The sequence below is a fragment of the Sinohyriopsis cumingii genome, chromosome 12, assembly GCF_028554795.1.
Source record: "Sinohyriopsis cumingii isolate HCF-2022 chromosome 12, ASM2855479v2, whole genome shotgun sequence".
Classification (NCBI taxonomy): Eukaryota; Metazoa; Mollusca; class Bivalvia; order Unionida; family Unionidae; genus Sinohyriopsis; species Sinohyriopsis cumingii.
In genome coordinates this window covers 37,360,610-37,380,079 of record NC_142972.1, presented here as the reverse complement: position 1 = coordinate 37,380,079, position 19,470 = coordinate 37,360,610, and the positions used below count along the sequence as shown (strand labels likewise).

The 19,470-nt window shown below is 34.1% G+C and overlaps 1 protein-coding gene across 8 annotated transcripts in view; it reads left to right on the top strand.

The window, feature by feature from the left end:
- The window catches only part of LOC149786272 (suppressor of lurcher protein 1-like), a 533,176-nt gene that overhangs the window by 272,979 nt on the left and 240,727 nt on the right, over positions 1-19,470 (top strand). For 6 of the 8 annotated variants that reach the window (XM_089976656.1, XM_089976652.1, XM_089976654.1 and 3 more), the window contains 2 exons: positions 10,674-10,721; positions 14,255-14,447. In XM_089976656.1, the coding sequence (XP_089832782.1) occupies positions 10,674-10,721; positions 14,255-14,447 (241 nt within the window). The remainder of the gene's footprint in view (positions 1-10,673; positions 10,722-14,254; positions 14,448-19,470) is intronic. The other 2 variants (XM_089976657.1, XM_089976658.1) reach the window with 1 other exon arrangement.

Genomic DNA, 19,470 nt, shown 5'->3' with positions numbered 1-19,470 from the left:
TGGTCTTGTACATCACAAAGTGTCATACATGGGTTGCCTGCATGGAGGGTGTTGAGTACTGTTCTTGTACAACACAAATTGTCATACATGGGTTGCCTGCATGGAGGTTGTTATTTGTGTCATTAATATTGAAATACTTGGATAGCCTCTTATATTTTTCTAGCCTCATTACATGTAGAATACCCTGTATTCCATAGCAATTACCTGTGTTCCAGGCAATCATTTTTGATGGATTTGCATGATGCTTTAAGCGACATGTCTTGCTAAAATTTCCTTCATTTCTGCAACTGAAGTAGGTGACCACTTGGATCAGGCTTCTCAGTAATTTGTTTTTCAGCAGACTGGTTAGCTTCACTTACAAATGACTCAGTTATTTCTTGAGGAAAATGTTTTTGTTTTACAAATAAATCAATCTTCCTTGCATATTTCTGTCCAAATAAACTATTAGCCTTCATTGGCTGTGAAGTCATCAATATGTATTGTCATTGTGTGTTTTAGCCATACAAGATTGTCATGCATTGCATTAGAGATAAATAAATCTGAATTGTCTGATGTCAGATTTGGTATTACTATTTGCCATTTCTAGCAAAATGTAACAGTTGTATCCCATGTTTAATTTTAAACTTTGGACATTTTATTGTTATGGTTTCTACCATATAAGTATTGAATTGAAACCAAATTTGATATCGTGCTTTACATTTAGAACCCCTGGGTAACATTCAGTTTTTCACTGTCTTCTGTGAAAATGTTCTGGAGTGCAGTTTCATTTTCATCATTTTCCAGCAAAATGTGTATGAACTTGTGACCCCAGATTGATTTAGAACTTTCTCCTTCCATTTCAGCATAATGACTTTAAAGGTCTTTCAGCTTGAAACCAGAATTTGGTAGGAGTTATTACTTTAAGAAGACCTAAATCTGTGTACCTGGTGGTTTTAGGATCTTTTAAGTGCATCTTATTTTTCACTAGTTTCAAACCAAGCTCATGAACCAGCAAAACTACTTCAAAAATAGCTGCAATTCAGTGGTTTTTGTCCTCTCCTGTCTGACAAAGAACGTTCCTATTTCTAAATTCAGGTGGAAATTGAAGTGCCTTAATTTTCCTTTCCCTATGTCATCTGACTTTGACAAATTGGGCCAGCTTAACTGTTTTGCTTTCATCTTGAATGTTTGGTCCAGTCAGCTTATGGTATGGCCCTGTGCCCAATGTCTGTTGTCCATCATCAGTCATTTGTCAATGATTGTTTGTTACCACTCAGGATTCCATGCTTCTAATCCAAGTTCAAGCAAACTTTGAGCTTGGAATATGGGCTTATATCTTCAAAATTTCAGATGAGTACAATAGTGACAAAGATCATGCACACTTAAATGAGTTGATCCAATCCAAGTCATTTGTATGTATAACAAAACTACACATCATTTGCATTGAATATTGAACTTCAACTCAGACCACATGTGCCAATTTAGATAAAATATTACAAAAATACAGTGGAATGTTCAAAGCCTTAGATTGCCATTGGTAGAATTATTTGTTGGATGCTGAGTTATGTTATTAAGTTACAGAAGAACTAATAAAATTATAAAGAATTGCGATTATAAGAGTTTAATGTTGTCTTTTTCTGAGTTTATTGTGGCACAAACTGTCACAACACAGTTTACATAATACCCTTCAGGCCTTATTTGCTGTGTGATTTGGCAGCTGACCGGTTGTTTATACCACGATAAACTCCGAAAAAAACAACATTAAACTTTTAAGTAGACTTCAAGTATTATATTTTGTATGATTATTTTTTTCCTATGAAAATTTTGTTTTGACAAACCACTCATTTTGAAACACGATGTTGTATAAGTTCAATTTGTTAAATGTTGCTATCCCAGAATTATTGCATAATTTAGGAACTTCTGTTTATTGATTTAGTAATTAAGCTCATAATTGTATGGGTACAGAATGGAGAAAACAAATGCAGATAGATGGCTTTTGCCTTAACAAACATATAATAACAAGAAAATTTCACTCATGAAGTGGAAACATTTTCATGACAATTCATTGTTTCCAGTACATTTGTTACATTTTTCCTTGTATCTACTAAAAATAACATAGATATCACTTATATATTATTAGGATGTATGACAAGTTCAGTAATGAGAGATTCATACATACATATTAACAAGGTGATCTTGCATCTGACATTGACTGAGCATCTTAACACTCTAGAACCAGTACTTTCTGATCCTGTTTTGATCAAATTGTATACATCATTAAGATCTTGGAATCATGCATATTAACAAGGTGATCTTTCCACTCTTGAATCCATATTTTTGATCTGACTTTGATGAAACATGAAACTTAGGGTAAAATGATCAAGATCCTAAATGAATTCTATAATACATGCAATGCACACAAATGAGGTGATATTGCATGTGAATGACTCAGCTTGTTACCACACCAGAAACCAAATGTTAAATATGTTAACCAATTTTTATCAAACTTAGTAAACAGGATTAAATCAATAAAGTCTAGAATAAGTACAATTATGAGCATAATTCGTGCATACTAATGAGGTGATTCATGCATACTAATGAGCTGATTAATGCATACTAATGAGGTGATTCATGCATACTAATGAGGTGATTCATGCATCCTAATGAGGTGATTAATGACCTTTACTCTGGTCTTTGATTGGAAAAGCTTATGGGATGGCCTGTAATGTCCAATGTCCATTTGTTACATAGCTGAAGTTTCACATCTGTACTCCTACTCTGAGGATTGCCATAAACTTCAAACACACATTCATCCCATAGTCTTGTTAACACAGTGGCCATCTTGACAATCTTGTGTCAACTTATGCTGAATGGATGTCATATCAGAATAGGTTTTTAACTAAAAGACTTCTGATGTGTGCATGGTTCTCAGTGAAAATGGTGGTGATCTTATGTCCAATATGGCTGCAGTGGTAGCAATCTTGAAAATTTTGCTTCTGCTACTCTTGAATAGAAAGTTGTACAAAAATGGGTTTTGTGAAAATTTTGCCACTTACACATCACTATGGCCGTTAGTGAGCATTCATCTGAAAATCTTTGTATTGTTTCATTTCTTGAATGGAGGGTTGTATCAGCATGGAAAGAAAATGCTGCTTATATAATATCCACAGTATAGACACCCTGACAACCATATTGAAAATCTTGTTATTGCTACTCTTTCTTGAGGTGGGAGCCATGGTGGCTCAGTAGTTAGAATGCCCACATCACAACCAAAAGGGTGCAGGTTCAAATCCTACCATCAGACCAGCCAGAGTCAGCTATTGTATGTTCTTGCACAAGGCAATATTCTTGCACAAGGTACTTAACTCCAATTCCTTAGCACTTAATAACCTACTTGTGTTGCTGTGCCATAAAGCATCACGTGAAAAACTCCAGAATTGGAAGTGATATCAACATGGGGTTTTCACTAGAAGACATTTATTAGGTCTTGTTTCTCTTAAATGAAAATGGTACAGCATGGATATTCACTATGATTTCCACAGCTGATATCTTGAAAATATTGTAATTGCTACTCTTGCAGAATGAAAAGTCATATCAACATGGGGTTTTAACTAAACTTACGTATAATATCTGCATGGTCTTAAATTGAAATGGTGCCAATATGTAGTCTAATATGGTGACCACTGCAGTCATCTTAAAAGTCTTGTCACTATTCCTCTTGAAAATCTTGTTGTTGCTACTCCTGAGCAGAAAGGCATATTGATATTGGGGTTTTCATGAGAAGCCTTCTTATGATGTACAGTTGGGGTTTTCATGAGAAGCCTTTTTATGATATACAGTTGGGGTTTTCATGAGAAGCTTTTTTATGATGTACAGTTGGGGTTTTCATGAGAAGCCTTCTTATGATATACAGTTGGGGTTTTCATGAGAAGCCTTTTTATGATGTACAGTTGGGGTTTTCATGAGAAGCATTCTTATGATGTACAGTTGGGATTTTCATGAGGAGCCTTCTTATGAATGTACAGTTGGAGTTTTCATGAGAAGCCTTCTTATCATGTACAGTTGGTCTCAGATGAAAACGGCATCAATCTGACTTCCAATATGTCCACTACAGTGGCTATCTTAACTGTTTTGTGATTGATGCATCTCCTAAATGAATGATCATACTGACAAAGACTTTTCACAAAAATGCTTCTTGTAATCTTGTAATTTCCAATTGAAAATGGTGACAGTCTGAAATCAGTTATGGTAATCATGGCTGCCACCATGAAAATCATGTTATTGTTGCGTGTCCTCAGTTGAGTCTTGTCAACATGGGTTTTTGATCAGAAGCCTAGTTGGGCCTAATGAAATGGAGATTGATCCAACCTTTCAGGATGACCATCATAGTAGCCATGTGGATAAGCTTGTTATCACTTGTCCTCTGCATGGATTTAAATAAAGTCATTATTATTATTATTATTATTATTATAGTCATATTTTGTATTGGTTTAGTGGTTAGAGCATCTGCCTCTGATGCGGTAGGTCTCCAGTTAGAACCATGGCTGAGTCATACCAAAGACTTATAAAAATGGTTCTAACAGCTGCCTCGCTAGGTGTTCAGCATTAAGAGATCAGTATTAGGACTGGGGAGCCTAGTATCAGGACAATGTGACTGGGTACAACATCATACTACATGTCTGTGGCATGATGCCCCAGTGCTAGACATAACTATAAACTGTCACACTGCAGACATTGTAGTGATATGACTGATAATTTTTTAAAGCTATGTTAAAAACCCAAATCACACACACACACACATACACACACATACACACACACACACAGACACAGACACACACACACACAGACACACACACACACACACACACACACACACACACACACACACACACACACACACACACACACACACACACACACACACACACACACACACACACACACAGAGTCGTTAATTCACATGACATTTTCCCCCAAAAGATTTCTAATGATGTCTGGTTGGTCTAAAGGAAAATGCAGCTGCTTGACAGTCAGTATGGTTATCATAGCAGATATAATTTGAAAATCTTTTTATTGCTAAAAGATATCAGACTTGGCTTCAGCACTCAGTAGAAAGAAGAAATGGTCTTATCTTAAATTCTTAGAAAACATTTCTGATTAGTGAAGCATCTGCACCTTTGAGTGACACTTTGAGTGACACTTATAATATTGACTTTGTCAACACTTGTTTGTGATCAGATTTTTATTAAACTTTGTAGATAGGTTCATATCATCAAGATGTACAAGGTGTTCTGTTATGGACAAGATTTATTTATATTAATGAGGTGATCTTGCATATGATTGGCTAATCTATTCTCACCACTCAATAGACTATTTCTGACCTAATTTTATTAACAACTTGGTAAATAGGCTACTGTCATCAAGACATTGGATGGTTTTTATTATTTGCTTGACCTATAGATATTATGTGACTTTGCATCTTGAGGAGAATTTTTTAACCACTATAGATAATGTATTTTTTAAATAAAATTATTCATCAGACGGGGTCAATAGGCCTAAATCTTGGTTGGGCTGATCAGCAATCAAGCAGCTATACAATGAGGACAATGACACTTTCTAAATGCTATCAAGATGTGAAATTATTTGGATTATAGGCAAGATCTATGGTATAAGCAATATCTGTTTTGGAACCCTTGAGGAGAAACCATGAAATTATTCCTAAAAAATGTAACTTGTATTAACAGTTCATCATTTTAGCTGCACTGAAAGTCAAAACTTCATGGCCAAAGACATTTGCCCAGTGACATTTTATTTATGAGTATTACTGTTAGCTTACCTTGTTTATAATGTCATTTGTGTTGTGGCAGTTGGTCAGACTTTGTTAAATAATGGTGTTTTGAAAAGGAAATAAAGATAGATAATATTAAGCTTAACATTGCTTTCTTTCATCCAATGTTACAACATTTATTCTTGCTTATAAGTCAAATCAAACTGCAAACAACAAAGATGCCACATAATGAACTGTTAGCCCTGGGTCTGTTCAATTTGTTAGGAGTAATCATAGAATGAACAACATAGACACTGATCTGCAGGCACATTATGCCTTGGCATAAACAACAACATTGACCCTGATCTGCAGGCACATTATGCCTTGGCATAAATAACATTCACCCTGATCTGCAGGCACATTATGCCTTGGCATTAACAACAACACAATTCCTGATCTGCAGGCACATTATGCCTTGGGATAAACAACAACATAGACCTTGATCTGCAGGCACCTTATGCCTTGGCATAAACAACAACATAGACCCTGATCTGTAGGTATAATTATACCCCAGCAGATCAGTGTCTGTATTGTTTATTCTACTGATTACTCCTCACAAACTGCACAGACCCAGATCTGCTGTCATATAATGAATTGGCATCTGGGTCTCTGCAGTTTGCAGATGGACTCATAAGTGAGTATAAATAGTACATTTGTATAATTTTGGCCATGGAATCCATGGTGGTATTGTGCTATATCCAGAATCACATTATAATGAAGTGCATTATAACAAGGGAGAGCTGCAGTTGGAGTCCATTGTGGTATTGTGCTATATCCAGAATCACATTATAATGAAGTGCATTATAACAAGGGAGAGCTGCAGTTCGTGACCATCAAGAAATGAAAACAAGCCTTATGGTCATGGGATTGTTTTAATAGTGAAATGGGACAAAACTTCCAGAATATATGAATGGTGTAATTATTAAAATTTCTGCGTTTTAGTCCTTTGTGTATCACATAAAATTTTAAATAGAATTTTACAGTGTTGATTCATTGTATTTTTGTATGTCTGGAGCATTATGTATAGCATACAATATACATTAGCATAATTCAAGATTTATTTGAAGTTCACCAAATCACCGCTGTCCAATCTTTCAGCAAGGATGCTAAAATCGATATCATCGTCTCGTACCAAAGACAAAATACTTTTGTCTTTGTCTGAATGTCAGATATTTTAATATAAATCTTCATTTGTCTGTGAATGGGCATGCTTTCCAAGTCTACTTCATGTCCCGAATCTATTTATGCATCAGATCTGGAGTGAGAGATAGGAAGACTACAGTTGACATAGTCAGAACATGTGACTCTGGTTTGTTCATGGAAACAGTCAATTACAACAGGCTCTGTCAGTGTTGTTACATGACTGCCAGACAGCAAATTCAACGTAAAATTGAAGTGATATACTGTGAAAATTCACATATAGATCTTAGGGACCCCAAAAATTGTGGGTTTTGTTTTCTGGTCCTTTTGCAGATGTGAAACAAAATGTGTTTTGGTAAGCTCTATGTGGAGAGAAAAAGAGAGACAATGTAATTATGAGAGCATCAGCATCTGTGTGTATAGAAGTGCACAAAATTAAGAAAACTTTTATCTTTTTTATGAAGAAGAAGCTGAACAATACATGTTCCTTCTTAAAATCACATACTGTCATATAAATACATTTGTTCCACAGACTACGAGACCCAACATTGTGATCACTCCATTTATGAACACAATAGCATCAACCCAAGTCCCTTACCAATTAGAGGCAGCCTCTCCCAAGCCCCATTACAAATGAGATGCAGCCTGCCCAATGCCCCATGCCAATCAGAGATAGCCTCCCCATAGCTCCTAACCAATCATAGACAGCCTCCCCAAAGCCCCCAATCAATCAGCAGTATAGTCACAAAATTAAAGTGCTGATGAAAATATAAATTCCAGAAAATTTTGATCATGAAAATAAATGAATCCACTACATTGTGCTTGTATATCCATTTGTATGTCTGTCTGTATATTTCATAGTTGACCTTGTAACTTTAATGACCTCTAATCAAATGAGTTTAATTATATTTAACATATTGCAAAACAACGAAGGCTGTGGATCCATCCAGTATTCATGCATAGGGAAATGGGGAGGGTTGAGTGATGGGTGTGTTTGAACCCCATCTTGACTTAATGATACAATATGTGAATATAGTAATCAGCACTTTCCTGGCTATATGTTGAGAGGTGATCATACAAGTTCATTTGGTGCAATATTTCCTTTTGATGAGTATGACAGTATGGATTATAATGTAGCCCCAAGCTGATTACAGACTAGCCAGTAATCCATAATAATATGGCTTAAACATTATTATTGAAGATAATCAAGATTAATAATGCTTTTATCATCAACTCAGATCATGCATCACTTGGATTTCCCTAACTTGAAACATTTTGGTTTGTTCCATTTTGTGTACTTTATCCAGTTTCACATAATGGACTGTCCCACAAAGCATTCTTATCACATCACCCTACATGTAGTTATTGTTATCAAGTAATCTGTGCAATAACAGTACCATGTAGTTGTTGTTATTATTAACTTATCTGTGCAATAATACATGTAGTTGTTGTCTCCCACTAACTGCATGTGGTTTAACTTGGTTTTAAAACAGCTTCATGTATGCAAAACTAACAGGATTGAACAAATGATCTAAGACATGTATCCAATATGTCATTGTTCAGTCAGAATCTAGCACAGTTTACAGCAATTTGCATGTCAGCTAAAATGACCTGTGGAAATAGCTATTTTAGCTGATAAGGAAATTGTAGGAAATGGTGCTATAGTCTGATGCAACAGTGATTGATTGAAAACATATCATACTTGAAAAGTAAATATTTATTTATTGGAGAAATTAATAAATTCATGAAACAAGTGCTTTTGAATAGTGCCTGTGTGTTAAGGGACATATAGTATATAACAACTCCTTAAATCTACAAGATAATAGTAAAGATATTGATAACCTTTGCATTTTCTAAATTAACTTTTTGACCTGGTGGGGACCATTTTTATACATTTTTGAATGGAACTCTGGTTTTGCATCGATTAATGTCTTTACCTTTTATCTTTTATCTTGTTGTACATGCTCCATAAGACTAGTCAAACTGCAGACTGCATAGACCCAGATCTGCCATTGCATAATGCACCAGCAGATCTGGGTCTGTGCAGTTTGTTTGGAGTAATCATTAGAACAAACAACATAACCCTGTTCTGTAGATACAGTATGTGATGGCAGATCAGGAACTTTTTTGTTTTCAATTAGACTCAACTTACAAGTGAGTACATATGGTACTATATGTTTACATTGATTTTGAATGTTTTTCTTTCCTTCTAAAATTTGTCTGGCAGTTCTTAATTTTTAAAATTTTTATTTTGGCACCACATAGCAAAAATTTGGCTGTTGTTGTTGTTGTTGTTGTTGTTGTGGGGTTTAATGCCATTTTTCAGCACAAGATAGGCTATGCATGGCGGCCAGTATTAATGGTGGAGGAAGAACCCGGGAAAACCCCGGGAAGAACCACTGACCCACGAGATGCTACTGGCAAGCTTTCTCACTACCCACATTGGCTGAATCCTAGACTTTAATCCACGCATACGAGGTGAGATGGCAGTGATCCATAACGGAGAGCACTTTAGACCACTTGGCCACTCACGGCCCCAAAGAATTCAGCAGCTGTGCCATTAAACCATGCATACTACCTACCTACCTATCTACCTGCTGATCCAGATATATATATACTTACATACCTACCTACCTATCAACATACATACATACATACATACATACCTACCTACCTACCTACCTACCTATCAACATACATACATACATACATACATACCTACCTATCAACATACATACATACATACCTACCTACCTACCTACCTATCAACATACATACATACATACATACATACCTACCTATCAATATACATACATACCTACCTACCTACCTACCTATCAACATACATACATACATACATACATACATACATACATACATACTTACATACATACATACATACATACATACATACATACATACATACATACATACATACATACATACATACCTACCTATCAACATGCATACATACATATATACATACATACATACATACATACATACATACATACATACATACATACATACATACATACATACATACATACATAGAATTTAACAGAAATCATGCTAGCAGGAAAATGTTTCACCTCTATGCAAATTGTGCTGCTCCACCATTAAACAATTGGCCTTTATTACTGAAAATAGAAAGATATTTTCACAACTTTATGTTATGAAAGAGATCAACAGAATTTGAACAACTTGGACAGAAGTGACCTGGCCTTTCAATATTATGCAAATATGGATGACAATATAAAAACTATAAAAACCTTGAAACAATCATTCTCATATCATGCACATGTAATGTATGTATGCTCTGTTCCATTTATTCAAGTTTAATTATATGATTACCAATACTATTGTTGTTGTTGTTGTTATTGGAATCCTCATTTATAACCTCTACCACCTTTATCATCACCAGTGGTGTAGTGCTAAATAAAGAAGTGAGAGATTGCAGTAAAGATGTGAGGAAACACGTTACTCAGATGCGGGGTGGGACAATGGCAAGCACAAAAAATTAAAGGAATGCCAAAAAATGTAAGGGAATGCCAACAAAAGTAAGGGAATGCCATTTCCATAGCACTACACCCCTGATTATCATCATGATCATAATCACCATTAAAGCATACATTGATTTTTTTTATGTTAAATTAGATGAAGAAAAATTATTCTTTGCCACTAATGTTTTTTTTTTCTCTTTTCTTGTCCCCATTTCTTTCAGCCAAAGAACACTGCTTATCTTTTGAGAGTGAATATCATATTTCAAGAGGTACAAAAGGGGAAAATAAAATATTATTAACTGAAGAAAATTAGAAACTTAAAATATACATGTAACTAATTTTTACAAAAAATAGCCAGTGATGTAAGAGGTTGCTCTCTATATTACCGTTTTTACTTGCTTGAAGTTGAGGCCAACTGCAAACTATAGAGACCCAGATCTGCCATTGCATAATGCACTGGCAGATCTGGGTCTGTGCAGTTTGTTCGAAGTAATCAGTAGAACAAACAATATTAACCATGCTCTTCAAGCTCATTATGCTACAGCAGATCAGAATCTTTGTTGTTTGAAGTTGGACTCAGTTTATAAGCAAGTATATTCGGTACATTGTTAACACTGGACTATGAATGCATTATAGTTGAGTAATTTATACATAATACTTTTACCATTTAATTATTACTGCTGATTGATAAATAATTTTTCAGAAGTTTAATTAACGGATGTCAGTTATTTTATAAATTAATAAAGACAATTCTTTATTATAACTATTATTTCTTTATTTATTTTATAAAGAAAATAAATGTGAATGAAATAAGAACATGTGATTATGGAGTTCATAAAGATAGAGATCTTAATTAAATATGTGATTGTAATTACCTGAATTTATGATCATCATGGTTTTAATTAGAAGAAATTATAAAGCTTAGTTATAAATAGTAAACACTGATAGAGGATGTTAGTATATTGATTATGTTTAAAGTTGTAGATAAATTTAACTTTACAACATGCAGTATTGTTGACAGGTGGTAAGTATAGTGTTTCTCTCCTTCTGAACTTATTCACCAATAGCAAACTATTTCAAGTTGGAAGTCAAAAACAGTATTTTATTTGGAAGTAGCTATGAAGGCTTATAAAATGACTTGTTTTGTGAATTTTTTATATAATCAAAATGACAATTCTAGTAGGGTATACATTTGTTTTGAACTTTTCTAACGTTAAAGTGTCTTTGATTTTAATTAAAGGTTTTCTTAATGATGTAAACATACTGAAAATGTTGTAATATATAGAATTCGTTGAAATCATTTCTCAGCAAAAATCTATGATATTGGCCTGGAATGCAACAGACATACATTTTAAAGCGTTAGTGTTCAGTCTAGCTAAATTGCTCTAACTTTTGGTGCCAAATTGATTGTATTTAGTTTGTACTTCAAGGTTCTGTAGTGTAATGTTTCATACTATATTTAGGTATAGTCCATTTATCAAATATTTAGGTATAGACCATTTCTCAAATATTTAGGTATAGACCATTTCTCAAATATTTAGGTATAGACCATTTCTCAAATATTTAGGTATAGACCATTTCTCAAATATTTAGGTATAGTCCATTTCTCAAATATTTAGGTATAGACCATTTCTCAAATATTTAGGTATAGTCCATTTCTCAAATATTTAGGTATAGACCATTTCTCAAATATTTAGGTATAGTCCATTTCTCAAATATTTAGGTATAGACCATTTCTCAAATATTTAGGTATAGTCCATTTCTCAAATATTTAGGTATAGACCATTTCTCAAATATTTAGGTATAGTCCATTTCTCAAATATTTAGGTATAGACCATTCTTAAATATTTAGGTATAGACCATTTCTCAAATATTTAGGTATAGTCCATTTCTCAAATATTTAGGTATAGACCATTCTTAAATATTTAGGTATAGTCCATTCTTAAATATCTAGGTATAGACCATTCTTAAATATTTAGGTATTGTCCATTCTCTTAAATATTTAGGTGCATCCCATTGCTTAAGTATTTAGGTATAGTCTATTCTTAGGTACTTGGATACAGTCCATGTGTAAATCAACCATTTGAATGCAGGGTCAGATATCAAGAGAATTCAGGGAGTATATGCCCCTTTCATGGTAGAAAGATCAGACAATTTTGTGCAAAAGATATGTTTCATCCTTTCCTGCAAAAGAAACCATTCTTTTAAGACTCAAAACAATATCAACAACAAAAATAACACAGAACGAAAAATCAGGGGTCTGCTTGTCGAATGACTGAAACTGTTTGAGGCAGATTTGGGTTACATGGTGTGACCCATCAAACTTGTCCAAAATTAATATGGATCTCAACCAACCTGAACTTTTGTCTGTTTCAGCTGAACACTGTTATCCTCAAGCTTGGTCCAGATTTCTGGCCCAGAATTTGCCAGAGTGTTACAGAGTTGATTCTTGCTGTAATTCATAGCCAGCAACAACCAATTCATTATGTTCCATGTAGAAAGCTAAAATTAATTTTACATTACTGTGATTTGAAACATTTTCAAAAAGCAGATTAATGTGAAAAGATAAAGAGTTTAACCGTTATCTTGCATCTTAAATGACAAAAGTTTTCCTTGATGTCAGATTATGCATGCAAGGTGGCCAGAGGTTGAATACCAGCATGTGCAGAAAAATTATTAAAATCATGCTGATTGAACTTTGTACCATACATCAGTGATGTTATTCACCTTTACTGAGAGATTTTGTACAGAGAAAACAAAAATTATAAAAACAAATTAAAAATGGTTTCTTTCTTTCATTAAAACTGTCATCCCATTCCAACATGAATTTGGAAAATATCATTGTGAAACATGCTCTGTATTTACAGTTGGAAACCATGTTCATGAGTTCCCTTGAAACTCCAAACATGCAAATTTGACACGAAGTATTTTGTCACACAGAACAAATTCAAATATAGTTGTGGTTACCCTTTATAACCCAATTACAAAGGAATGATTATTATATAGCTAAGAGTGAACTTTGAGATTACGTGAACTGATGTGTTAACTTTAATAATTTTTGGGTCTTGAATTTATGATCATATGTTACTGAAAAAGCAAGAAAAATATGGGTCCAAAATATGAATTTCTTTGTCCATAACTAAATCTTGTCCAGATATAAATCTTTTCAATATATAATCTTGTCCATAATTAAATATTGTCCATACCTAAATCTTGTGCATAACTAAGTATTGTCCATAACTAAATCTAAATCCATATCTAAATCTTGTCCATACCTAAATCTTGTCCATACCTAAATCTTCCCCATACCTAAATCTTGTCCATAACTAACTCTTGTCCATAACTAAATCTTTTCTATAACTAAATCTTATCCATATCTAAATCTTATCCATATCTAAATCTTGTCCATACCTAAATCTTGCCCATACCTAAATCTTGTCCATACCTAAATATTGTCCATACCTAAATCTAGTCCATACCTAAATCTTGTTCATATCTAAATGTTGTCTGTACCTAAATCTTGTTCATTTTTCTGTAATATTGCAAATTTATTTTTGTGGGTTTCAAGTTTCATTGTTTTATGAAAAATTACATCTATGCCAGTACTAAATTTATTACTTTGGGGTGGAATCCTGCTTCTTCCATGGAAGGATCATTTTTCATTGGGGCATACAATTTATGCTTTTTTAGCGATGATAAAATGCATGAAAATTTGTACCCCAGGAAAAATAATGAAGTCATTGTTGATTTTGAAATTTTCATGTGAATGTTTCATTAGAATTTTTTTCTTCTTTTATTTCAGCATGTGAATGTGTGACGTTTCAGAGTTATGGACAATCTCAGGGACGCTTTCACTCACCCAACTTTCCTCAGCCAAGCAATCATAGCATCGACTGTATCCTCTACACCTTCATTGGAGATGTAAATGAACTTGTTCAAATCACTTTCCTTGAATTTGACCTGAAGCCTCCTTCATTTAGTCCATCTGGTCCACAGTAAGTAATATTTAACAACCATTCTATGTGAGCAAATTTCTTGCAGGTTTCATGTTTTACAAGTGTCAGAAATACATCATCCACATATGTTGAAAAAAGATTCCCGTTCATTAAACCTTGCATATATTAAATGTATGTAATTTTTATACATATACTGTATATTATCACTTATAAGACCAGTCCAGCTGCAAACAACATAGACCCTGATCTGTCATCACATAATGTGCCAGCAGATCAGGGTCTGTTGTTCTTCTGATGGTTCATAATAAATAGCAATGACCCATATCGGTTGGCACATTATGCATTAGCAGATCTGGTTCTATGCAGTAAGATCTGACTGGTAGGTGAGCATATAGTGAAAGTATAAGTGGTAGAATGCAGAACTGTTGTAATTCATACTTTTACCAAAAATTGTTTTAAGTTTAGCTCACCTAGCCATTATTAGGCCAAGTGAAGCCTATGGTATTGTCCTTCATCCATCGTACATCATCCACTAATAATGATTACTTACATATCAAAAATCGAATGAGCAATTTGCACATGAGTGTGGGATCATGGACTTTCACAGTGGATACTGATCATCTTCTATATTTGACATTACTAAAAATACAACAAATAAAATTTTTAACTACTTCTTGGCATAAACTGCTTAACAGCTTCTCATAAAATGATCAATAGATTTCTACAAGCATTTCCTCTTTCTTTCATTGGAACACTTTCCAAAAACATGTTCATAGGTGGACAGGCTTTTGGGGGGTTTCTCCTGCCTAAGGCAATCAGGTGACTGTTAATGTCAAGCTCTGATACCTTGTCTCATAAATGAACACCATACCCATTAAAAACAGCATTCTTTCATTCAGTTGTAAAGAAATAGTTGGATCAATAGATATCAAGACAGTAATTGTCAGATCAGTAGATGTCAAGAGAGTAATAGTTGGATCAACATACATCAAGACAGTAATAGTTGGATCAACAGACATCAAGACTGTACTAGTTGGATCAACATACATCAAGACAGTAATAGTTGGATCAACAGACATCAAGACTGTACTAGTTGGATCAACAGGCATCAAGACAGTAATAGTTGGATCAACATACATCAAGACTGTACTAGTTGGATCAACAGAGATCAAGACTGTAATAGATGGATCAACAGAGTTCAAGACAGTAATAGTTGGATCAACAAACATTAAGACTGTAATAGTTGGATCAACAAACATCAATACTGTAATAGTTGGATCAACAAACATCAGGACTGTAATGTTGGATCAACATACATCAAGACAGTAATAGTTGGATCAACATACATCAAGACTGTAATAGATGGATCAACAGAGATCAAGACTGTAATAGATGGATCAACAGAGTTCAAGACAGTAATAGTTGGATCAACAAACATTAAGACTGTCATAGTTGGATCAACAAACATCAATACTGTAATAGTTGGATCAACAAACATCAGGACTGTAATGTTGGATCAACATACATCAAGACAGTAATAGTTGGATCAACATACATCAAAACAGTAATAGTTGGATCAATAGACATCAAGACAGTAATAGTTGGATCAACAAACATCAAGACAGTAATAGTTGGACCAGCATACATTAAGACAGTAATAGTTGGATCAATAGACATTAAGACAATAATAGTTGGATCAACAAACATCAAGACAGTAATAGTTGGACCAGCATACATTAAGACAGTAATAGTTGGATCAATAGACATTAAGACAATAATAGTTGGATCAACAGACATCAAGACTGTAATAGTTGGATCAACAGACATCAAGGCTGTAATAGTTGGATCAACAGACATCAAGACAGTAATAGTTTGATCAACAGACATTAAGACAATAATAGTTGGATAAAAACATCAAGACTGTAATAGTTGGATCAACAGACATCAAGACAGTAACAGTTGGATCAACAGACATCAAGACAGTAATAGTTGAATCAACAGACATCAAGAAAGTAATAGTTGGATCAACATACGTCAAGACAGAAACAGTTAGAATGACAGACACCAGACAGTAATTGTTGGATCAATGGATATCAAGTGAAAGAAGTCAGACTGAATTTATTTTATAAGTGTGTTTATACTTGCCATAAGATAGAGCATACACCACTCACTCAATAACATGCACCATGATAACTCATGAACCTGCTGATAATATGGGGTCAGTTATGGATCCCATTTCTTTTACTGGAAAGTATCAAATTATTGACCCCTATTTGCTGAAAATGAAGAAAATCATGATAAAAATTGCTAACTGAAACCTTGATATATTGCTCGTTTTATCGTCAAAAACGGTTGACATGACCTGGAAATATGAATCAGCATGATGAATTTATCAGTGTTAATAAGTCATGTATTTTGTTAAAAATCTTTTTCCAAACAACATACTTGGTACACTATGAATAACAGTATGCAACGAACCTGATCAATGACAATGTCACAAATACTTACTTGAGGCAGCAATTTTATAAATGAATGCCAATTAAACAAGTTTTCTTATCAAGTGAAATTCGTGTGTTAGTTCTATCTTTAGGTCTGTTTAAATGTAATGATCATAAATATAATGTGCCCAGTTGTATTCAAACTTGAAATATGTCAATCTACCATAACAAATATGTCAGCAAGCATTTCTTTAAGAGTTTTCTTGTGCACCTATTGCTTCATTCCACTAATGGAGAGAGTAATGCAAGGAACATACAGATCGGGGAACCAGACTACTGAACAACAACATAAAGCAGTGATGTAAGACACAATGTTTTTGCATACACATGAAGGATTGTTAAGACCAGCTAGAATAATGTTAACAATCTCTAAGCAGTTGGGGATTTTGAAAATAAATATTGTTTTTACCTAAAATGAATAACTTCATTAGAAAATGAGCTTTATCAATATTTATTCCAAACACGATTTTAAAATGAGTATTCAGCCATTAAACAGATCAGTTTGCTACTACCTACCACCACCACCGGTGGTTTTCTCAATGTCCAGTGAGGATAACATCATTTCATATTATTATGAAGGTCCCTCGATAACTCACACCCTCACTCATAGTGTGGTCCATGTTTTTGAACCCCGTTGTGTGCGAGTTATCAAGGGAGAGGTATATTATGTTAAGATGTCCATCCATACGCATGTTACCAGTTTCATTTCTGCATTACAACTCAAGTTGTCCTCCATATCTGAAGTTAACAAACTTTGTGGATGGCATGCATGTGGTACAAGGAAGAACCCCATTGATTTTACGCTCAGACACTTAATGGTCAAGGTCACTGTGACTGAAATAACACAGATTGCCTCTGCATAATAACTTTGTTTGTCCATGACATACACTACCCAAGCTTGTGGATATTTTGCTCTTAAAGTAAAGAAGGTCATATTTGGTTTTGGGTTCAGAATTTCTAAGGTGATGATTACAGTGACTGAAAGAAGAAAAATGGTTCCTACTCAATAACACAAGTTCTACATAATACACCAAGACCAAACTTTGTGCTTGTCTTGCAATTGACATAAGGAAAGAGCCAATCCAATTTGGAGGTCAAAAGGTCAATGGTCAGTCTTGTGGTTATCAAAAATTTAAATTGTTTATGCGCAATAACTGGAATTCTCTACTATCTACACAAAGATAACTGGCACTTGAGGTAACGAAGAACCCTTTCAGTTTGGGGGTTAAACAGTCAAAGGTCATTGTCATAGACCAAATGAAGAAAACTGGTTTCTGCACAATAACTTTAGTTATACAAACATACCCTGACCAATCTTTGTAGATGGCTTGTACATAAGGAAAGGAAGAAGCCTTTTTAATTTGGCATCAAAGGTCAAAGGACAAGGTCACCATGGCTGAAAGAAAGAGATTTTCTGCACAATAACAGTTATTGTAAATCAGAAAACTAGTTTAAACTTTACAGATGGCATGTGTAGTAAAGAAAAATCCTTTCTATTTCACGGTTATATAGGTGTGAATTCAAGGTGACTAAAAGAACAAAAAATGTTTACCACACAATAGCAATAGTATAATAGCATTAGTTCTGTATTACAGACCTGGAGCAAGCTTTTTGACTGCAATTCACTTGGGAATGGGGATGAAACCTATCAGTATCAGATGTCAGGGTCACTCTAAAGGAAGAAAAATATTGAGTTATTTTGCATTATAACTTTTCCTCTAGGCTACATACATTAACCAAAATTTATGTCAGGCTTACACTTAAGGTATGGAAGAGGATCGTTGATTTTGTTGAAAAAATTGAAGATCATTGTGGTAAAAAAATGGATTTTGCTGAACAACTTTTGTTCTTGAGTAAGATACTTATTCAGACTTTTTAGATGGCATGCCATTTAGGGTAATAAAGTAACCCATACATTCTGGGGTGGAAAGATCAGAGGTTACAGCCACTGTAAGTCTAATTAGAAAATAATGCTTTATTTATGTATGTATGCTAAATTTAGCATTTTTAGTACCTACAATGGGTCAGGTATATAATGTGGCATTTATGGTACTCTTCCTCAAATATTTTTGCAGGATATTGAAAATAAGAGAAGCAGAAGTCGCCTAATTGTTTCTAAATTACCTCTGTTTCTAAAGTATGGTTTTCCTAACCACATACCCAGCTTCCTGAAAATCCTCAAAACCTAGACATTGTTTATGTAACATTAGCATGTTAACTTTGAGTTTTCCATCCAAAACATGATTTATTTCACATTCCCCCAAAATTTGATTGATTTTCAATACTGAAATGGATATGCAATTGCTGAACCTGTGGCAGTAACATCTGCATTTCCTTTGCAATAACATACCACTGCGTTGATGTCTATCAAACAAAATTACAACAAATTGCAAGAAAATAATTGAAGAGCATATGCAGGAATAGCTTGGGTGTTATTATGGTTCATGGTTAATTGCAGTATCCTGTGGTTATGTATGTTCTGAAAGCTTTCAAATTGATCTTTGATAATTTTAAATGTAATTCAGTCACCTGCTGTAACCATGATTTAACTTCAGAAGTTGATA